At 50.1% G+C, this 18,483-nt stretch overlaps 1 protein-coding gene across 1 annotated transcript; it reads left to right on the top strand.

Annotated features, from left to right (window-relative positions):
• The first annotated feature begins 454 nt into the window (after positions 1-454).
• On the top strand, positions 455-17,727 carry CBLC (Cbl proto-oncogene C). Its single transcript, XM_043997532.1, is given in 12 exon segments — positions 455-792; positions 2,608-2,754; positions 3,137-3,293; positions 3,466-3,587; positions 3,731-3,868; positions 6,446-6,533; positions 10,472-10,603; positions 11,759-11,878; positions 12,140-12,226; positions 16,723-16,769; positions 16,771-16,840; positions 17,184-17,727. Coding segments are annotated over 12 exon segments (1,518 nt in total). The 3' UTR covers positions 17,256-17,727.
• The last annotated feature ends 756 nt before the right edge of the window (positions 17,728-18,483 follow it).

The raw sequence follows: 18,483 nt of genomic DNA, 5'->3' as shown, positions 1-18,483 counted from the left end.
CCTCCCCCCACCACCTCCAGTTTGGAAAAAACTGGGCCCCGGCCTCACCCTGCCCAGCCCTGCCCCTGCAGCATACCTGCCCCCCACCCTCTGCTCACAGAGCCTCAGATGACCCCCCTGGAGACCTCAGCTTCTGAGACCACAGCCCAGCTCCTCTGTGGGCTCCAGGGACCTGCTCCGAGCTCCCTCGGAGTCCCAGGGGCCAGCCACCCCACCTCGCTGCCTATCAGGAATCCAGGCACCTGGGTCCCCAGCCCTGCTCCCATGAGGGCCTCAGACCTTCGGGCCTTCCTTCCTCTTGGCCTCTCCTGGACTCCAGTGTCCAGGGCGCTGGACATTGTCCTCAGGAAGCCAGGTGTCTCACCATACCAGGGCCTGCCTCTACCCTCCCCTTCCTGCCCACACCCTTGGGCGGGCATTTCTCAGCCTTCTTCCTCTCAGGGATTAGCTCTCCATGGCCTCCTCAGCCCGGCCCGGCCTGACTCGGGGTCCCCGCGGGGAGCAGAAGGCCCTGACCAGGGCTGTGAGAGCCCTGGAGCAGCTGGCATCTGTCCTGTGCCGAGCCCCCCACCTGAATTCCAGCCCCCCCTCACTGCCTGACCTGCTCCCTCAGATGAGTGGGCTGCTCCAACAGGTGGCAGAAGCCCGGAGGCAGGCTGGAGGGGGCCACCAGGAGTCTGGGGGGGCCGCTGACTTCCTAGCTGGCTTCCTGAGTAACCTGAGTCAGAAGGTGCAGCAGGTAGCCGCCCTCTTCCCTGCAGGGGACAAGACCTGGGAGGGTCCTAGCCACAGGTGAGGAGGGGGGAGGAATGACTCCCCAGCCCCATCTCCAGGGCTCAGCCCCCTAACTCCAATCCACCCAGTGCTAGAGTAGGTGCTACTGCCACTGGCCAGGCTGGACCCGTCCAGGGGCTGGACCCAGAGAGACCAGAGGGATTGGTTTCCACACCCGTACCCTCATTTGTGGGACCTGAATGGGGGCAAAGGAGATGCCAGCTGACCATCCTAGGCCCTGTGGACCATGTCCCCTGGGGGGCTGGAATGCCAGATCTGATTTGGGAGGGACCTCAGAAGCAGCAGGCAACCAGGTGGTGTTATCAGACACAGTTCTGGACTTAGCATCAGGAAGTTCAAACCTGCCTCTCAGATGTTTGCTAGGCTCAGCCTCAGTTTTCTCATCTGCAAAAAGGGGATAATAAGACCACCTACCTCCCAAGGTTTCTGTGCACATGAACTGAGATAACATCTGTAAAGTGCTTAGTAAACTTTAAAGCCCTTTGTAAATGCTTTTGTTGTTCAATCATTGTCCATCATGTCTGACTCTTTGTGGCCCCGTTTTGGGGTTCTCTTGGCAAAGACACTGGAGTAGTTTGCCATTTTCCTTCTCCGGTTCATTTGACAGACGAGGAAACTGAGGCAGACAGGGTGAAGTGCCTTGCCCAGGGTCATACAGCTAGTGAGGCCAGATTTGGACTAAGGTCTGGTGCCCTGTCCACTGCACCACCCAGCTACCCCCCATAAATGCTAACTATTATCATTATTACTCAGAAACCATTGAGCCCAACATGGCCAAGACTCCCCTCTCCCACATCCCTGAAATGTGGTCATCCAAGCACAGCCAGTAGCCTTTCACTGGTGGGCAGCTCACTATCTCCAAAGGCAGTTCATTCCACTTATACATTGCTCTACCCATAAGGACATTCTTCCTTATCTCCCTTGGTGCTGCTTCCCTAGTTGTGGGGGTGGGGAGGGAGGAGCAGGGGAGGAGGGGAGAGGGGGAAGGGGAGAAGGGGGAAGGAGGGGAGGAGGGAGAAGAGGAAGGGGAGGGGAGAGGAGGGGAAAGGAGGTAAGGGGAGAGGGGAGAAGAGGAAAAGAGGGGAGAGGGGAGGAGAGGAAAAGAGGGGAGGGGGAGGAGGGGAGAGGAAGGGAGGGGAGGGGGGAGGAGGAGAGGGCACACACACAAAAGAATGGGCCTAATCTTGGCTAACTGATAACCCCCAGCCCCCAAGCTTCTTCTCTTCTCTATCACCATGTCCCTCAGCTGACCCTCCTATGAAACAATCTCCAGTCCTGCTCACTCATAGCCCCTCACCTCACTCTGGTTATCGATGCCCCCTCCTTAAAATGCAACACCCAGACCTGGGCTCCATCCATACTGCAGACGAGTCTGATCTGGCCAGAGTGCAGAGGGGCGGTCACCTCCCTCACTCTGGACCCCAGCACTGTCCTAAGCTTGAAGGAAAAGCAGACAGAGCTGGCTTCCAAGCCAGGAAGACCGGGGTTCAAATCTCACCTCTGACACATCCTTGTCTTCCCCTTGTCAGTTAACCTCTTGACAACTCCCAGACCCTTGAGCAGCAGAGAATGCTCTGGGTGTTGAGGGAGTTCTTTCCTTCCTGTACATGGGGCCCTAGCCCCAAGGCATTGTTGGCCCATTCAGGGGCCCTGTGGATTGTCCAGGAGGTCTTCTAGACTCTGTCATGGGGACTGTCCCAGATCTCATGCAAGGAACCCAAAGGGAATCGTCCAACAGACTCTGGGGCTTGGCGGGGGCGGGGGGGTTCCTGGGGCCCCAGGGCTGGGCACCTCACCTTCACCTTTCCCCAGGAGGCAGCTGACCAAACTGACCCTCATCTTCAGTCACATGCTTACGGAGCTCAAAGCCCTCTTCCCTGAGGGTCACTACTGTGGACACATTTACCAGCTTAGCAAGCCCCAGGCTCAGGAGTTCTGGAGAGAGAATTGTGGGAAGAGGTGAGTAATGGTTTCTCCTCTCAGGCTAGCATCCAGGCATCCCACCACCATCCCCATTCCCCATCAGGGAATGTCAGAGCTGGGAGGGGCCTTAGAACAGGGAATGTCAAAACTAAAGGGGCCTTAGAACAGGGAATGTCAGAGCTGAGAGGGGCCTTAGAACAGGGGATGTCAAAACTGGAGGGGCCTTAGAACAAGGGATGTCAGAGCTGGGAGGAGCCTTAGGCACCATCTCCCCAGACTCCATGTTCAAGATGGCAGCTGAAGCCCAGGGAGGTGCCCACTCCCCTTTTGCATTCAGGCCCTAGGTATCTTCCCCTTGTTCCCTGTCCTTCTAAGCCAGGAGGGAGGCAGGGCCAAGCTTGTCTCTCTGACTTCCTAGGTGTGTGGTTGTGTGGGAAGAATTTCAGAAACTTCTGAGCTCCCGGCACCCCGTGAAGCCTGGTCCTATGGCTCAGGCCCTGAAATCCACCATTGACTTAACAGTCAGCGGCTACGTGTCCATCTTTGAATTTGATGTCTTCACCCGCCTTTTCCAGGTCTCCCGAGGGTCTAGGATGCTTGAGTCCTTTAGTGGGGTGGGGGGATCAGTCCCCCTGGGTCCCTGAGAAGGGAGGAGGGATCTGGATGCCTGGACCCCGGAAGAGAGTGGGGGGCTGGGAGATTAGGCTCTGGATGGCTCCCTCCTCTTACATCTACCCTCCTTCCCAGCCCTGGTCTTCTCTGCTCAAGAACTGGACCCTGTTGGCAGTCACTCACCCTGGCTACATGGCCTTCATCACCTATGCGGAGGTGAAGGCCCGCCTGCAGACCTACCTGGACAAGCCCGGCAGGTGTGGGACACCAGGGGAAGGAACAGGGCTGGGAAGAGAAGAATATCCCACTGTGGGTCCCGAGGGTGCTGAGGACCAGGCTGGGGGCGGGGGGGGGGCGGGGCTTGAGAGGTCATGCTCATCCCGACCTTTCCCCCCACCAGCTACATCTTCCGCCTCAGCTGTACTCGTCTGGGCCAGTGGGCCATCGGTTTTGTGAGCGAGGACGGCCGGGTCCTACAGACGATCCCTTTGAACAGACCGCTTTTCCAAGCCCTGAGAGAAGGGCAGAAAAAAGGCTTGTGAGTCCTATCCCCTGCCCTGTCCTGGGAGGGGGCACTGCTGTGGGCACTGCCCCTGCCTGGCTCCATTCTCTCTCTCCTCAATTTCTTCCTCTTAACACCAGACTGTCTCCAAGATTCCTCCCAGTTCAAACTTTCTGTCACTGCTGGGTGACTGTGGATAAGTCACTTCCCTATTGTGGGTCTCAGTCTCCTGCGCTGTCAAAGGAAGGCATTCGCTTGACTTTCACCCTTCTTTTTCCCTTACCCCTTATCCAGGTACCGTTCCCAGCAACCTCCACCAGAGGGCAGACTTCTCCATTCAATCCTAGGACTCAGAGTATCAGACCTATATCTTGGCTGCCCTCGGTTTCCTTCTCTGTTAAGGGGTGGGGGGTGGCTGAACAAGATGATGTCCAAGGCCCCTTCCAGCTTTAAAACACCTTTATCTTAAATTTCCCTACTTCCAAGTCGCGACTTTCTGTGATCTAAGGGCCCTTCTTGTTCTAACAGTCTATGATCTAGGCTGCCTTCCATCTTGGACATCCAGTTATGACTTCCAAAGTTCATGTTCATTGCTTCCATGCCGCTATCTCTCCATCTCATCCTCTGTGTTCCCCTTTTCATTTTGCCTTCAATATTTCCCAACTTCAGGGTCTTCGCCAATGAGCTGTCTTCTCATTATATGACCAAAGTATTTCAGTTTGTTTCAGCTTCAGTATTTGACCTTCCAGTGAATGGCTTGAATCAATTTCGTACTGACTGATTTGATCCTCTTGCTGTCCAAGGGACTCTCAAAAGTCTTCTCCAGCACCACAATTTGAAAGTGTCCATCCCTTGTCACTCAGCTTTCCTTAAAGTCCAACTCTCACAGCTCCTCAAAAAACAAAACAAACAACAAAAAAAACCCATAGCTTTGTCTATGTGGATCTTTGTCAGCAAGGTGATGTCTCTGCTTTTTAGTGTGCTGTCCAGATTTACCATAGTTTTCCTTTCAAGGAATAAGCATCTTTTAATTGCATGGCCGAGTTCATTGTCTGCAGTGATCTTTGAGCCCAAGAATATAAAATCGGACACTGCTCCATTTCTTCTCCCTCTATTAGCCAGGAAATGATGGGATTAGTTGCCATGATATTAGTTTTTTGGTTGGTTTTTTTTTTTTTATGTGAAGCTTCAAGTCAGCTTTTATACTCTCCTTTCTCACCCTCATCAAGAGGCTTCTTAATTCATCTTCACTTCCTGCCATCAGAGCGGTATCATCCGCATATCTGAGATTGTTGATATTCCTCCTGGCAACCTTAATTCTGGCTTTTGAATCATCCATCCTAGCATTTCTCATGATGTACTCTGGGTATAAGTTAAATCAATAAAATGGCAGTGCACAGCCTTGTCATACTCTTTCTCCAATCTTAAACCAATCATTTGTTCCATGTTTGGTTCTGTTGTTTCTTGGCCCACATAAAGGCTCCTGAGGAGATGAGTAAGATGATCCAGTACTCTCATCTCTTTGAGAACTTACCACATTTTGTTGTGATCCCCACAGTCATAAGTTTTCCTGTAGTCAATGAAGCAATCCAGCAAATGTTGGCAATTTGGCCTCTTGTTCCTCGGTCTCTTCAAAAACCAGCCTGCTCTTCTGGTAATTCTTGGTTCACAAAATGCTGAAGCTTAGTTTGTGGAACCTTAAGCACAACCTTGCTGGCATGCGAAATGGGGGAAATTGTCTGGTAATTTGACCGTTTCTTGGCATTGCCCTTTTTAAGTATTGGGAAGTAAATTGATCTTTTCCAATCCAGAGGCCACTGCTGTCTTTTCCAAATTTGCTGACATATTGAGTGCAGCACTTTATCGGTATCATCTTTCACGATTTTAAAAAGCTCAGCTGGAATTCCATCATCTCTTCTGGCCTTATTGTTACAATGTTTCTTAAGGCCCACCTGACTTCATTCTCTAGGGTGGCAGGCTCTGAAACAGTAACCACACATCATCATGGTTACGGGGGCTGTTAAGATCATGACATAATTCTATTTTCCCTTTGAAGTGCCAACGTTTCTCATTCTAAGCTCTGACATCCTGTTCTAAGTTCCTTTCCACCTATGACATTCTGTGTTCTAAGGGCCCTCCAGCCTCAGTTCTAATGTTCTCCCCTAGCTCTCCCATTCTAAATATCCACAGCTTCCTGTGACTGTCCCTTTGGGGTTCGGCATCTGCTCAATTTCTGGGAGAATAGGTCACTCTGTGGCCCTTTGTTCCTCCTGGTGCCTCATACTCTGTGAGGCACAAAGTGAAACAGGACACCTCCCCGCAAAGAACCCCTATTCTGACAATGCCCTTGGCAGGGGAAGGCTCTGTCAGCCCAGGCTGACTTCTCCAAAGAGGACATTGTGAGGAGAAGGAGAAGGAGAAGGAGAAGGAGAAGGAGAAGGAGAAGGAGAAGGAGAAAGATGCTAGTAAGCAGAGAGGAGATGGGAGGGTTTACCTAGAATATAAACGGTCTACTTTTCACCCAGGCTGCGCTTGATAAGAAGGGGGGGCTACAAATGGCTTGTGAACCTCCTTCATTCCTTGTCCCCCCCCCCATTAATCATGTCCCCTCAGTTACCTCTATCCGGATGGGAAGAATGTGAATCCAGACCTGTCTGAGCTGGCAGAAGTGAAGAATCCCAGACACATTGAGGTCTCACAGGTAAGCCTACCCATCTATCAACTCCCTGTATCTCCTACCTGCCCCAGAATCAGTCAGCAGCATCCTCTCAGTCATCTGTCTAGTCCTGATGATTCTGGACTTCTCCTGCAGTCCTCCTTCTTGGAGTATTAGAACTAAAAGGCCTAAAAGTATAGAATGTGGAATGTCAGAGATGGGAGGGGCCTTAGAACAGGGAACGTCAGGGGCAGCTAGGTGGCGCAGTGGACAAAGCACTGGCCCTGGATTAAAGAGGACTTGAGTTCAAATGCGGCCTCAGACACTTGACCCTTACTAGCTGCGTGACCCTGGGCAAGTCACTTAACCCTTATTGCCCCGCAAAAAAAAAAAAGTCAAAGGTGGGAGGGGCTTTAGAACAGGGAATGTCAGAGCTGGGAGGGCCCTTAGAAAACAGAACATAGATTGTCCTAGCTGAAAGAGTTCTCACCAATTAATCAATGGGCACTTCTGTAGCCCCTACATACCCCAGGCCCCTGTGCTGGGGTTACAAAGACAGAGAAATAACTGTTCCTGTCCTCAGGCTTAGATTTCATTAGGGCAAATAATATGTACATAAATAATATGCAAATGATTACTAGATATCTTGGGGTAGGAGGAGAATAATAATACCTGGGCAGTGGATTGGAGTGGGCAGTGGGGGCCTTGGATCTTAGGAAAAATCTTAGGAAGACCTGAATTTAAATAGGGCCTAGGGAGGCAGCTAGGTGGCACAGTAGATAAAGCACCGACCCTGGATTCAGGAGGACCTGAGTTCAAATGTGACCTCAGACACTTGACACTTGCTAGCTGTGTGACCCTGGACAAGTCACTTAACCCTCATTGCCCCCAAAAAAGAAAAAAAATCTTATAGAAGTGTTAAGAGGGGCGCAGCTAGGTGGCACAGTGGATAAGGCACAAGTCCTGGATTCAGGAGGACCTGAGTTCAAATGTGACCTCAGACACTTGACACTTACTAGCTGTATGACCCTGGGCAAGTCACTTAACCCCCATTGCCCCCACCAAAAAAAAAAGTATTAAGGGGATAGTGGGGTGACCACTAATTTTATCCTTCATTCTACTAATAACTCACTATACAGATGGATTTTCCCTGTATAAATGCTTCTCCGGGACTCTGAGAATATCTAAGAAACTGTAAATCTCTTCATCTTTTTGTTAGCTTCAAGCCCCCAGCCAGAACTTCTAGCAAAACATCTATCTTTATTCTGAGGATGTTCCACCTACCCCACTTCCAAACCCCATCATTTGCTTCCTACCAACTGTATTTCCAATAAGGACATCAATGGGGATGGGTGACAGTTATCACTATTTATAAAGACAAAGTAAACATCGAAAACAAAGAAAGACAAACATCTTTCCCTTCCCCAAGCCCAGAGGAAAAGGCTTCCCATGAAGGAATCCAAGGCAGGATTGGAAATATAAGATTATGACCTCGAGATCTACAGTAAGGGGTGAGGATTTTCAGCAATACCACTTCTACCCAATCCTTCTCTTGTCCAGTTGGCCCAAGCAACCTTGCTTCCGGGGTCCTGGCCCCCTTTCTGGTCTTTGTCTCCACCTATACTTCTGCTCTCTCTGTGACTTCTTACAGCTTCCCTGTGTCCAGCTCTAGAGCTGGGTCCCTCTTTGAGTCAGTCTCAGTGAGATGACTTTTTTTTTCTTTTTTTTTTTTTTTTTTGGTGAGGCAACTGGGGTTAAGTGACTTGCCCAGGGTCACACAGGTAGTAAGTGTTAAGTGTCTGAGGCCGGATTTGAACTCAGGTCCTCCTGAATCCAGGGCCAGTGCTCTATCCACTGCGCCATCTAGCTGCCCCTAGTGAGATGACATCAGTCATCCTGAGGTTTGACTGATGGATCAATTGTTCATCCTAGCCTTGTTTCCTTTCTGATTCTTTCAAGGGACTCAAGAGAGTCCCCCCAGGCAGGCTGAACCTTTTTATAGGCAGTCTAACCCCTGCTGGTGGTCTCTTTTTTGCTATGAAATCCTGGGCTTTCAAAGACCACTCCCTCACATGCGTTTGTGTCAGTCTGAAGATGACTGTATTTGGGAATGTCAGCACCCCCAGACACACAGAAATGAAGATCCTTGAGTTCTAGAAGCTTCCCTGCTGTCTTCACGCTAAACTTCAGTTTTCCTTTCCTTTTTTCCCCCCAAGGTCCATGCAGTGAGGGAAGAGGCTGTTTTCCTTCTTGCTCCACCCACAACAGGCTAATTCCTCAGGCTGCATAACCTTAAATCCCTCTTCAGCCATTGGCTTAGTCTGGCTAGCAAAGTCCTCAGGAGTTACTTTTGACATATCATGGAACTACAACATTGCTTTTGCTGGCATGGGCCCAGTTCTGTCCTTCCTGAGAGGATGGGCTACTGCTTCTGCTGACCTGGGGAGGAAGGGAGATGACCAGGGTACTGGTCAGCAAGCCTTTGTGTTTGGTGACAACACAACAGTGCTAATTTAGCAAGTAGCCCTGCACTTTCTTTCAAGTTGTCCTCACTCTCTCATTAGATGGGGGGCGGGGAGGTTCCCTGTTACTGTTGGGGCCACAATCCCGGCTGGCCCAGGTTGCACAGGCTTCCTGGTCACCCCGAAAGCCTTGAAGTCAGAAATGGCCCAAGCCTCAGATAGAGCCAGTCACCAGGGAATCAGCCTATAACATAGCTTTTTATAAAAGTATGACTAAGAAAGGGAAGAAGAATATTGGATTATCGCTCGAAAGGTTGGCAGGTCCAAGCGAGGGAAAAATTAGTGAACAGAGACAGACTGTAAACGGCAGGGGGAAGGGAGCAAGAGTGGGTATAATCTGGGGCAGCTAGATGACACAGTGGTTAGAGCGCTGGCCCTGGATTCAGGAGTACCTGAGTTCGGGTCCAGCCTCAGACACTTGACACTTACTGGCTGTGTGACCCTGGGCAAGTCACTTGACCCCCATTGCCCCTCAAAGAACAACAACAGGGGCAGCTAGGTGGTGCAGTGGATAGAGCACCGGCCCTGGAGTCAGGAGTACCTGAGTTCAAATCCGGCCTCAGACACTTAACACTTACTAGCTGTGTGACCCTAGGCAAGTCACTTAACCCCAATTGCCTCACTAAAAAAAAAAAAAAAAAGAACAACAACAACAAAAAAGAGTGGGTATAATCTGATGGTTGGTCTTGGCAAGGAGAAAAAATAAATAAATCTACATCCTCATCAGAGACTCCAGCAAAGAAGGGGACAGGATAGCAATGATGGCTGATTTTGAGATGCTCAGAAAAGGAAGTTCTCTAGAAGTGGATTCACTTTTCTCCCTGAGGTCCTGTGGAGGAAGGGCAGGTGTGGCAGGTTTGAGGAAAGAAGAACTTTGGAATAGCCCACATAGGGGTGGATGGCGCCCGAGGGTTGCCTTGCAGCAGTGAACGTCCTGTTGAGATTAGATTCCATACATGTGGAGGGTTTGCTTAATTTCACAATTCGAGCAGAGGAAGCCAATGCTGAGAGTGATCCTAGGGTTGAGGTTTGGCGAAGTGTGAGTGGTGAAAGGACAATCATCGATAGTTTCTTAGAATGTAAAATTATTGAATATCAGAGCTGAAGGGATGGTAGACAGAGCTAATCTAGGTCCACCCTGTCTTTGGGGGGGGGGGCAGGGCAATGAGGGTTAAGTGACTTGCCCAGAGTCACACAGCTTGTAAGTGTCAAGTGCCTGAGGCTCAGGTCCTCCTGAATCTAGGACTACCCTGTCTCATTTTACAGATGGGGAAACTGAGTCCCAGAGAGGGAAGTTAGCAGGACCCTATTGGGTAACCTTAGGCAAGTCTTCTGTCCCTCTCTGGACCTCAGTTAGGTATGTGAGGTGATGATGTAAGGTAAGAGGGTCTCCAGTGACCCCCACGGGCTCTAAACTTCTATTTCCTCCTGTTTCCTCCCCCCCCCCCTCACCCTGGCCAGGAGGAATTTAAGCTGTACTGCACCATGAACTCCACCTTTGAATTGTGCAAGATCTGTGCTGAGCGGGACAAAGATACCAGGCTGAATCCCTGTGGCCACCTCCTCTGCTACGCCTGCCTGGATATCTGGCAGGTGGGCCAGGCTCTGTTCTCTGGAGAGGGGACAGAAGGGACAGAAGGGGGAGAGTCCCAGGCCTGGTCACTGCCCCTCTGCCTTTCTGTCTTGTCTCTCTCTTAGGACCTCTGGCTGTACTTCTCTCTATGCCCCTCTGCCTTTATCATTTCTCTGCATATCTTCATCCACCTCTGCCTCTTCCTGTGTCTCTCTTTCTCACCTCCATCAATTTTTGTCTTCTCATCTCTCTCCTCCTCTCTCCTATCTCTCGTCTCTCTCCTATCATCTTTTTCTCCTCTCTGTCTCTGTCTCTCCTCTCCTCTTCTCTCCTATCTCTCGTCTCTCTCCTATCATCTTTTTCTCCTCTCTGTCTCTGTCTCTCCTCTCCTCTTCTCTCCTATCTCTCGTCTCTCTCCTATCATCTTTTTCTCCTCTCTGTCTCTGTCTCTCCTCTCCTCTTCTCTCCTATCTCTCGTCTCTCTCCTATCATCTTTTTCTCCTCTCTGTCTCTGTCTCACTCTCTCTCTCTCTCTCTCTCTCTCTCTCTCTCACACACACACACACACACACACACACACACACACACACAGAGTCTGTCCCAGCCTTTCCATCCCTGTCTCTGTTTCCACCTTTATCTTTCTCTCTCTTCTCTCTCATTCTCTTTCTTTGGTCCTGTCTCATTATCTCTCTCTATTCTGCTCAGATAAGAATTGGACCATATGACCTGAATTCTGATCCAGTTCTGACCTGCTGTGATTCTGAAACTGTGCATGTGTCTCCCTCTCAGTCTCTTTCTACCAGTGTGTCTGTCTCTATCATTCTCTCCATCTGGGTCTTTCCATGTCTGTCTCTGCCTCAGCCTGTGTCTCTCATTCCTTCCCTATCTCTTCCTCTGGTTCTCTAGGTATCAGTCTCCATCTTCCCATGATTCTTTCTCTATCATCGGCTCCATCTCAGTACTTCTCCATTTTCTCATGTGCATCTCTCCATCTCCTCCCCCACCCCACCCCCATTCCCCTTCCCCACTTGGTTGCAACCCTCGGGTAAATTAGTCAGTCAATAGATATTTAAGCACCTACTATGTGCCAGTCATTATGCTAAGTACTAGAAGCTGGAGGTTGAGATTAGGGGAGAGGCCTGCAGACCCTGACTTTGCCTCACCCAACCCACCAGAAATCCCCAGGCCACACCTGCCCATTCTGCAGATGCATGATTCAGGGATGGGAACCTGTGACCATCCAGCCTTTCCCTGGGGACTCAGGAGACCAGGAAGACAAGGAGACCTCAGATCAGGTGAGATTTGGGCTGAGGATGAAGGTGGTTAGAGGGAGGGGTGCTGTGGGAGAAGGGAAGGAGATGAGAAGAGGAGAAAAATGGGGGGTGGGGAGATGTAGAGGGGAGGGAGACAGGGAGGCAGAGATTGGGGAAAGGGAGGACACTGGGAGAGAAAGAAGGCTGGGGGATGGACAGTGGGAATGGGCGGGGGAAGACAAGCCATAAAGGGTCAGGGAGAGAGAGAAAGGCTGGAATGTCTCCCTCCAACATCTTCCCAAGGTGGGCTCCAGGAATTCCACTCTTGTGGCTCCACCCCTGCCCCCGAGGCCTGACCTGCCCCCAAGGAGGGAAAGGGACAGTGAACTGGTGAGTGATTCCCCCTATGGCATTGCCAGACTCCCCTTGGTAGTCCCTGTATCCTTCCTGTCTCCTGGGGCCACCACTCATAGGCCACGGATGTGGCGGAAAGGACCTGAGTCCTAACTCTTTTACAGTATAACCTTGGGGTCTTGCCCTTCACTGCCCCAACTGTAAAATAAGACTGTGTGATCTCTAAGGCCCTCCCAATTCTGACATTCCCTGTTCTAAGGCCCTCCCAGCTCTGACATTCCCTGTTCTAAAGCCCTCCCAGCCCTGACATTCCCTGTTCTAAGGGCCCTCCCAGCTCTGACATTCCCTTCCAGTTCTGATATTCCCTGTTCTAAGGCCCTCCCAGCCCTGACATTCCCTGTTCTAAAGGTCCTCCCAGCCCTGACATTCCCTGTTCTAAGGGCCCTCCCAGCTCTGACATTCCCTTCCAGTTCTGATATTCCCTGTTCTAAGGCCTTCCCAGCCCTGACATTCCCTGTTCTAAAGGTCCTCCCAGCCCTGACATTCCCTGTTCTAAGGGCCCTCCCAGCTCTGACATTCCCTGTTCTAAGGCCCTCCCAGCTCTGACATTCCCTGTTCTAAGGCCCTCCCAGCCCTGACATTCCCTGTTCTAAAGGTCCTCCCAGCCCTGACATTCCCTGTTCTAAGGCCCCTCCCAGCTCTGATATTCCCAGTTCTAAGGCCCTCCCTGTTCTAAGATTCCCTCCCAGCTCAGACATCCTTTGCTTCTGAGAGACAGAAATTGTCAGCTAGACTAGGGCTTGAAAGTCCCAGCTCATCAGACTAGAGGCCTTTCCTGCCTGCCGTGGCCCCTTTTCTGGGCCTGCACAGTCGCAGGGGGGTGGCCAACGGGCCCCTGTGATCGTGCAGCTGTGGACAGCCCCAAGAGCCTGATCCCTTTCTCCTCAGCTGTTATTCTTCTCCCAAACCCTTTCCTGAGCTCCGGGGGGAGCTCCCCCTCCCGCTCTGCCTTCCATTTGCTGCTTGGACCCGGCTCCATATTTGGCTGGAACTGACAGGGTGTCCTTCCCCCCTTCCTGCCGGCCGGCCCTCTGTTTGCCCAGGCCAGGCTGTGTTCTCTTGCTTCCTGAGCTCTTGTTTATTTGAAGAAGGGCCAGCTATTGATTTCAAGCATTTGATTTCTCTGTATACCCAAGTGCCCTCCCCACCAGACACACAGATACACGCGCTGCTCTAGGCCCACTTAACTGGGGTGCAGGTGGAGACACTCAGAACTAAAGGGCTCTTAGAGTCCATAGAAACCAAGCCCCACCTTGGAAAGAGAAGGGGAGGGCTGAGAGCTATTTATATTTATCTTGGGATATCAAAGCTGAGAGGGCACTTAGAGCAGAAAATCCAGCTAGAACAGCACTTTGAAATCAGAGACTGTCAGAGTCAGAAGGACCCTGAGAACGGGGAACATTAGAGCCAAGCAGGATTTCAGAACATAGAATGCAAGAGATCTTTAAAGATAGGATAGGTAATCAGGGTGAAGTGACTTGCCCAGGGTCATACAGCTAGTAAGTATCTGAGGCTGGCTTTGAACTCAGGTCCTCCTGAATCCAGGGCTGGCACTCTATCCACTGCACCACCTAACTGCCCCTAAGATGTCCATTCTAAAAGAACCTCAGCACACATAACAGAATGTTAGAGCCAAGGCCCCTCATTAATTGCCATCTGTAGGTTGCAAGATTGACTTCCTATGGGAGCAGCTTCTATCCACAGTTCAAGGTATTCTATGGATCTGCACTGCTATGACAATACAGCCCAGGAACCCCCACCAGTGTGCTTTCCTTTAAGTCAATCAGCTCAAAGCAAAGGTATTTACCGAGATGGCATTGTAAGAGAAAGAGTAGTAAGTTGTCTCCCCCAGACATCTGAGGCACCTCTTCCCACAGGTAAAAATGGTGCCAATGGAGAAAATGGGCACACAGAGAACAACAATATAGAATCCCTGCTTCCTTCAAGGGTCATCTTAAACTCACCTCATGAAAAGGACCTCTCCTGGTGCCCCCCCCCGCACCCCTCAGATCCTGGTACCTTTCCCTTTAAGGGTATTTTCCACCCACTTTGTTATGTAACGCATATGTACCATTTATATACCTCCTATTAGAGTATGTTTCTCCAGACCCAGGACTTTTTTTTTTTCATTTAGCTCTTAGCTTAGTTCCTGATACATCATGGTGGTGGTGGTGGTGTTCAGTAGTTTCAGTCCTGTCTGAACTGAGGCAAACAGGATGAAGTGACTTGTCCAGGGTCACACAGCTAGTTAGTGTCTGAGGCCAGATTTGAACAGAGGAAGATGGGTCTTTGCTGACTCCAGGCCCACCTTTATGCATAGTTAAGTGCTTAATAAACTGATTAACAGAGAGTCACACATTAAAAAAAAAAATGTAGTCAAGACAAATTCTGCCTCTGGCACTGTTGGACTCTTTCTCTTCATTGGGTGTCCTCAGATCATTCCCCATGGGTGCAGGATCTCTACTAGGCAGGTTACTCAACCAGTCTCCCTGGCCTTGCTACTCTCCATAGCTTGACTTCCAATTGTCAGGGCTAATTCTTTCTTTTTTTATTATTATTTTTTTAATTTAGTGTGTGTGTGTGTGTGTGTGTGTGTGTGTGTGTGTGAGGCAATTGGTGTTAAGTGACTTGCCCAGAGTCACACAGCTAGTAGATGTTAAGTGTCTAAGGCTGGATTTGAACTCAGGTCCTCCTGAATCCAGGGCCAGTGCTTTATCCACTGCACCACCTAGCTGCCCCTTAATTCTTTCTTTAATCTATAACTGGTTCCCTTTCTAGAGGTGAGGTATTGTCTCTTGTCGGTCAATAAACATTTATTAGGTGCCTCTTATGTTCCCAGCCATTGTGCTAAGCACTTAGAATACAAATAAGGAAAAAGAAAGATCTCCCCTGGCCTAAAGGAGTTTACAATCTAATGAGCTGTGACATACCCAGGAAAGGAAAGGGAAAGGGGAGAGATATTCCCTATCCCCCAGAGGGAAGGAATAGTCTTCCCTCTCAGTGGCTGGATTCTTCCACAGCTGGTTCTCTGCTCTACTACCAAAGGCCCCCTCCTCAGAACTGCTTGCTTCCCTTACTCCAGAGTTAACTCCAAGCCTGCTTTTTGTTAACAAGCTTGCTCTTGAACTCCAAAATGGGAAAGCTGTACTTTAATTTCATCAAAGAGAATTTCTTCACACCTGATAAGGGGGTAACAAAGTGCAAACCCTGCTTTGCCCTTAGTTTAAGGCAATTTCACCGGATTGTCCCTTTAACTTGTCACTGATCCTTTGGGATTTCTTCATCTGACCAGGAAGGACCATAAATTTAGGGTTGGAAGTCATCTTAGAAACCGTCCAATCCAACCTCTTCATTTTACAGATGAGGTTTAAAGAATTTAAATGACTTACCCAAAGTCATAAAGATAGCAAATGTCAGAGGTAAGATTTGAACCCATGTCTTTTAGCCTCAGAAACAGTGCTCTCCCTACTGTACCAAGAAAAACCAATGGATCAGGGTTATCTTGATCACAAACACCCCCAATACACACACACACACACACAAGTGTCCCAAGAAACAGAATTCTATATTATAAGAAGATCCATTGAAAGATAGGAGGGATATTTAGACTGGAGGAGATTAAACTCAAGAGGGACATGATAGCTTTCTAAGGACTTGCTAGTAAATGTCTGAGGTCAGAGATGACCTCATGCCTTCCTGACACCAGACCCAGCATGCTACCCATTGCACCACCCAGCTGTCTCAAGCATGGGATGTATAGTAGTCAGAGGAGAGAAGAGGAGGGATGGTTGGAGTGGGTAAGGCCAACTTAGGACGCTGGCTCAGGATATCAGAGATGGAAGGGCCTTTACAAACCAGTAAGTCCCATTCCCTCATTCTGATAGATGAAGAAACAGATTTTAAGAAGTCATTTGCTCATAGCTGCAGAGCCCATTAGTAACATCTGACTCCTAGGCCAGGGCCCTTTCCCCAACCCACCAAGCGACTGACACTTGCAAAAGGAGAAAGAGCCATTCAGAACTCTGGAACTAAGAGGCAAGTTCCCTAGAATCGAGTCTCACCTTTGCTCCTGATTTCCTATGTCATATTGGGCAAGTCAGAGGGTCTGGAGATGACATCGTGCATAGAGTGCCAGACCTGGAGTCAGGAAAGACTCCTATTCCTGAGTTCAAATCTGGCCTCAGACACTTACTAGCTGGGTGACCCTAGATAAGTCACTTCACCCTGTTTGTCTCAGTTTCCTCATCTGTCAAATGAGCTGGAGAAAGAAATGGCAAGCTGCTTCAGTATCTTTGCCAAGAAGACGACAAATGGGGTCACAAAGAGTGGGACACAACTAACACATGACTGAATAACAACAAATTGGGAAAGTCATTGCCTTTCGTTTTTCTTTGATTTCCTCATCTGGCAGATGAGGGGGTTAGAGAGAATGCGACTGACATTGCCTGGTTCTGCCATTTGGTTCTTCCCAGACCCCAGGATCTTCTTCATCTTTCTTGCACCTGCCAAGACTCCGGCCACCATTCGTCTTCCCTCAGATGGGCTCCTTTGCCACTGTTTCCTGGGACTCATCTCAGTCCTCTGCTCAGAGTAGGGGCAGCTGGGTGAGTGAGGGGCACTGGGACTAGAATGTTTGGGGAAGGGGCTGCATAGTAGGTCCCTACGGACCTTAAGGTATTTCCTCTTGGAGGAGGAGGAAACCAAACCCCTGGAAAGGGGTTTTCCTGGATTTGCCTGGGGGTGGGGGATGGGGAACGCTGGAGGAAAAAGAAACTTAGGCCATGTGTCTCTAACACGGCAGCCCCTGGACTGATCAGCATCCAGCAGGGAGGGACCCATGAAGCCCAGGTGAGCCCTGTCCGCTCTGGCTGCTCCTGCTCAGGTGCCCCTGTGGGAAGCCTTCAATGACCAACCTCTTCCTTGCCTTCTAGAGGTCCCGGTCAGAGCCCAACACCCAGAAAGCTCAGAGCCTCATCCAGGAAATGAGAGGCTTGGGCCAGAATGATCCCGGAGGTCCCTGCCCCCTTTACAAATCAATGAGTCTGTAAGCCCAGGAACCAGGCAGAAACCCGAGAGCAGGCAGGGTTCGCAGCTCAGAACCCAGCATGAGAGAGGAAAAATTCTCTCAGTCCAGCCAGTACACAATGACTAAAGAAATTCCAGAGCCCCAAACCTAGTCAGAGCCAGAGTCTAGACCTAAGTTAGAGGCCAGGATGAACACAGAGCCCAGACAGAGACTAGAACCCAGATAGAATCCATGGCCCATACTAGAGCCCAGGGCCAGAGGCCAGGTAGATCTCAAAGCCCACAAGACCCAGAACATGGAGTCCAAGCAAAATTGAGATAGAACTCAGAGCCCAGAAAGATCCCAGAGCCCAAAGTCCAAACGCAGCAGACTCCAGAGGACCCAGAACAGAGTCCGGAGGTCAGACAAGAACTCAGAACCTGCACTCCAGAGAGCCAACTCGCCAAAAGTCCTTGATACAAGAGTGGTAGAGACTGTGATAAGAAATTAAACAGATGAGAAAAGAGTCTGTGTGTGTGTATGTGTGTGTGTGTGTGTGTGTGTGTGTAGTATGTAAAGTACTTTCTAAATTATCTGTTTTGTTTTGTTTTGTTTGTTTTTTTAAGTGAGGCAATTGGGGTTAAGTGACTTGCCCAGGGTCACACAGCTAGTAAGTGTTAAGTGTCTGAGGCTGGATTTGAACTCAGGTCCTCCTGACTCCAGGGCCGTTGCTCTATCCACTGCACCACCTACCTGCCCCTATCTTTTTGTGTGTGTGTGAGGCAATGAGGGTTAAGTGACTTGCCCAAGGTCACACAGCTAGAATGTGTAAAGTGTCTGAGGCTGGATTTGAACTCAGGTCCTCCTGAATCCAGGGCCAATGCCTTATCCACTGTGCCACCTAGCTGCCCCCCTAAATTATCTTTTAAAAGCCATATAAAAGTCTGCCATTATTATTGTTGGAAATGAGGGAGAGAGAAGAGCTCCCAACCCACCCCAGGAACCCCATGGCCAGGGGAAAAGGTCCCCTGAGTAGCCACCAGGAGTCAGAGAGACTCCTGGAAGGAGGGCTCCGGTGGCCCAGCCCCGCTAAGGGACCCATCCTTCTCATCCATCAAAAAGCAGGTGTCCCTCCCAACTCTTTAGTTGGGCCCAGAATTAGAATCACAGACTGTTAGAGCAAGAAGAGACTTTAGACATTTATTTTATGATAGAAATGAGATTCGGG

This window comes from Dromiciops gliroides, chromosome 3 (assembly GCF_019393635.1).
Source record: "Dromiciops gliroides isolate mDroGli1 chromosome 3, mDroGli1.pri, whole genome shotgun sequence".
Taxonomy (NCBI): domain Eukaryota; kingdom Metazoa; phylum Chordata; class Mammalia; order Microbiotheria; family Microbiotheriidae; genus Dromiciops; species Dromiciops gliroides.
Note: the sequence above shows the minus strand (reverse complement) of the source record. Positions and strands in the feature narration are given on the sequence as shown.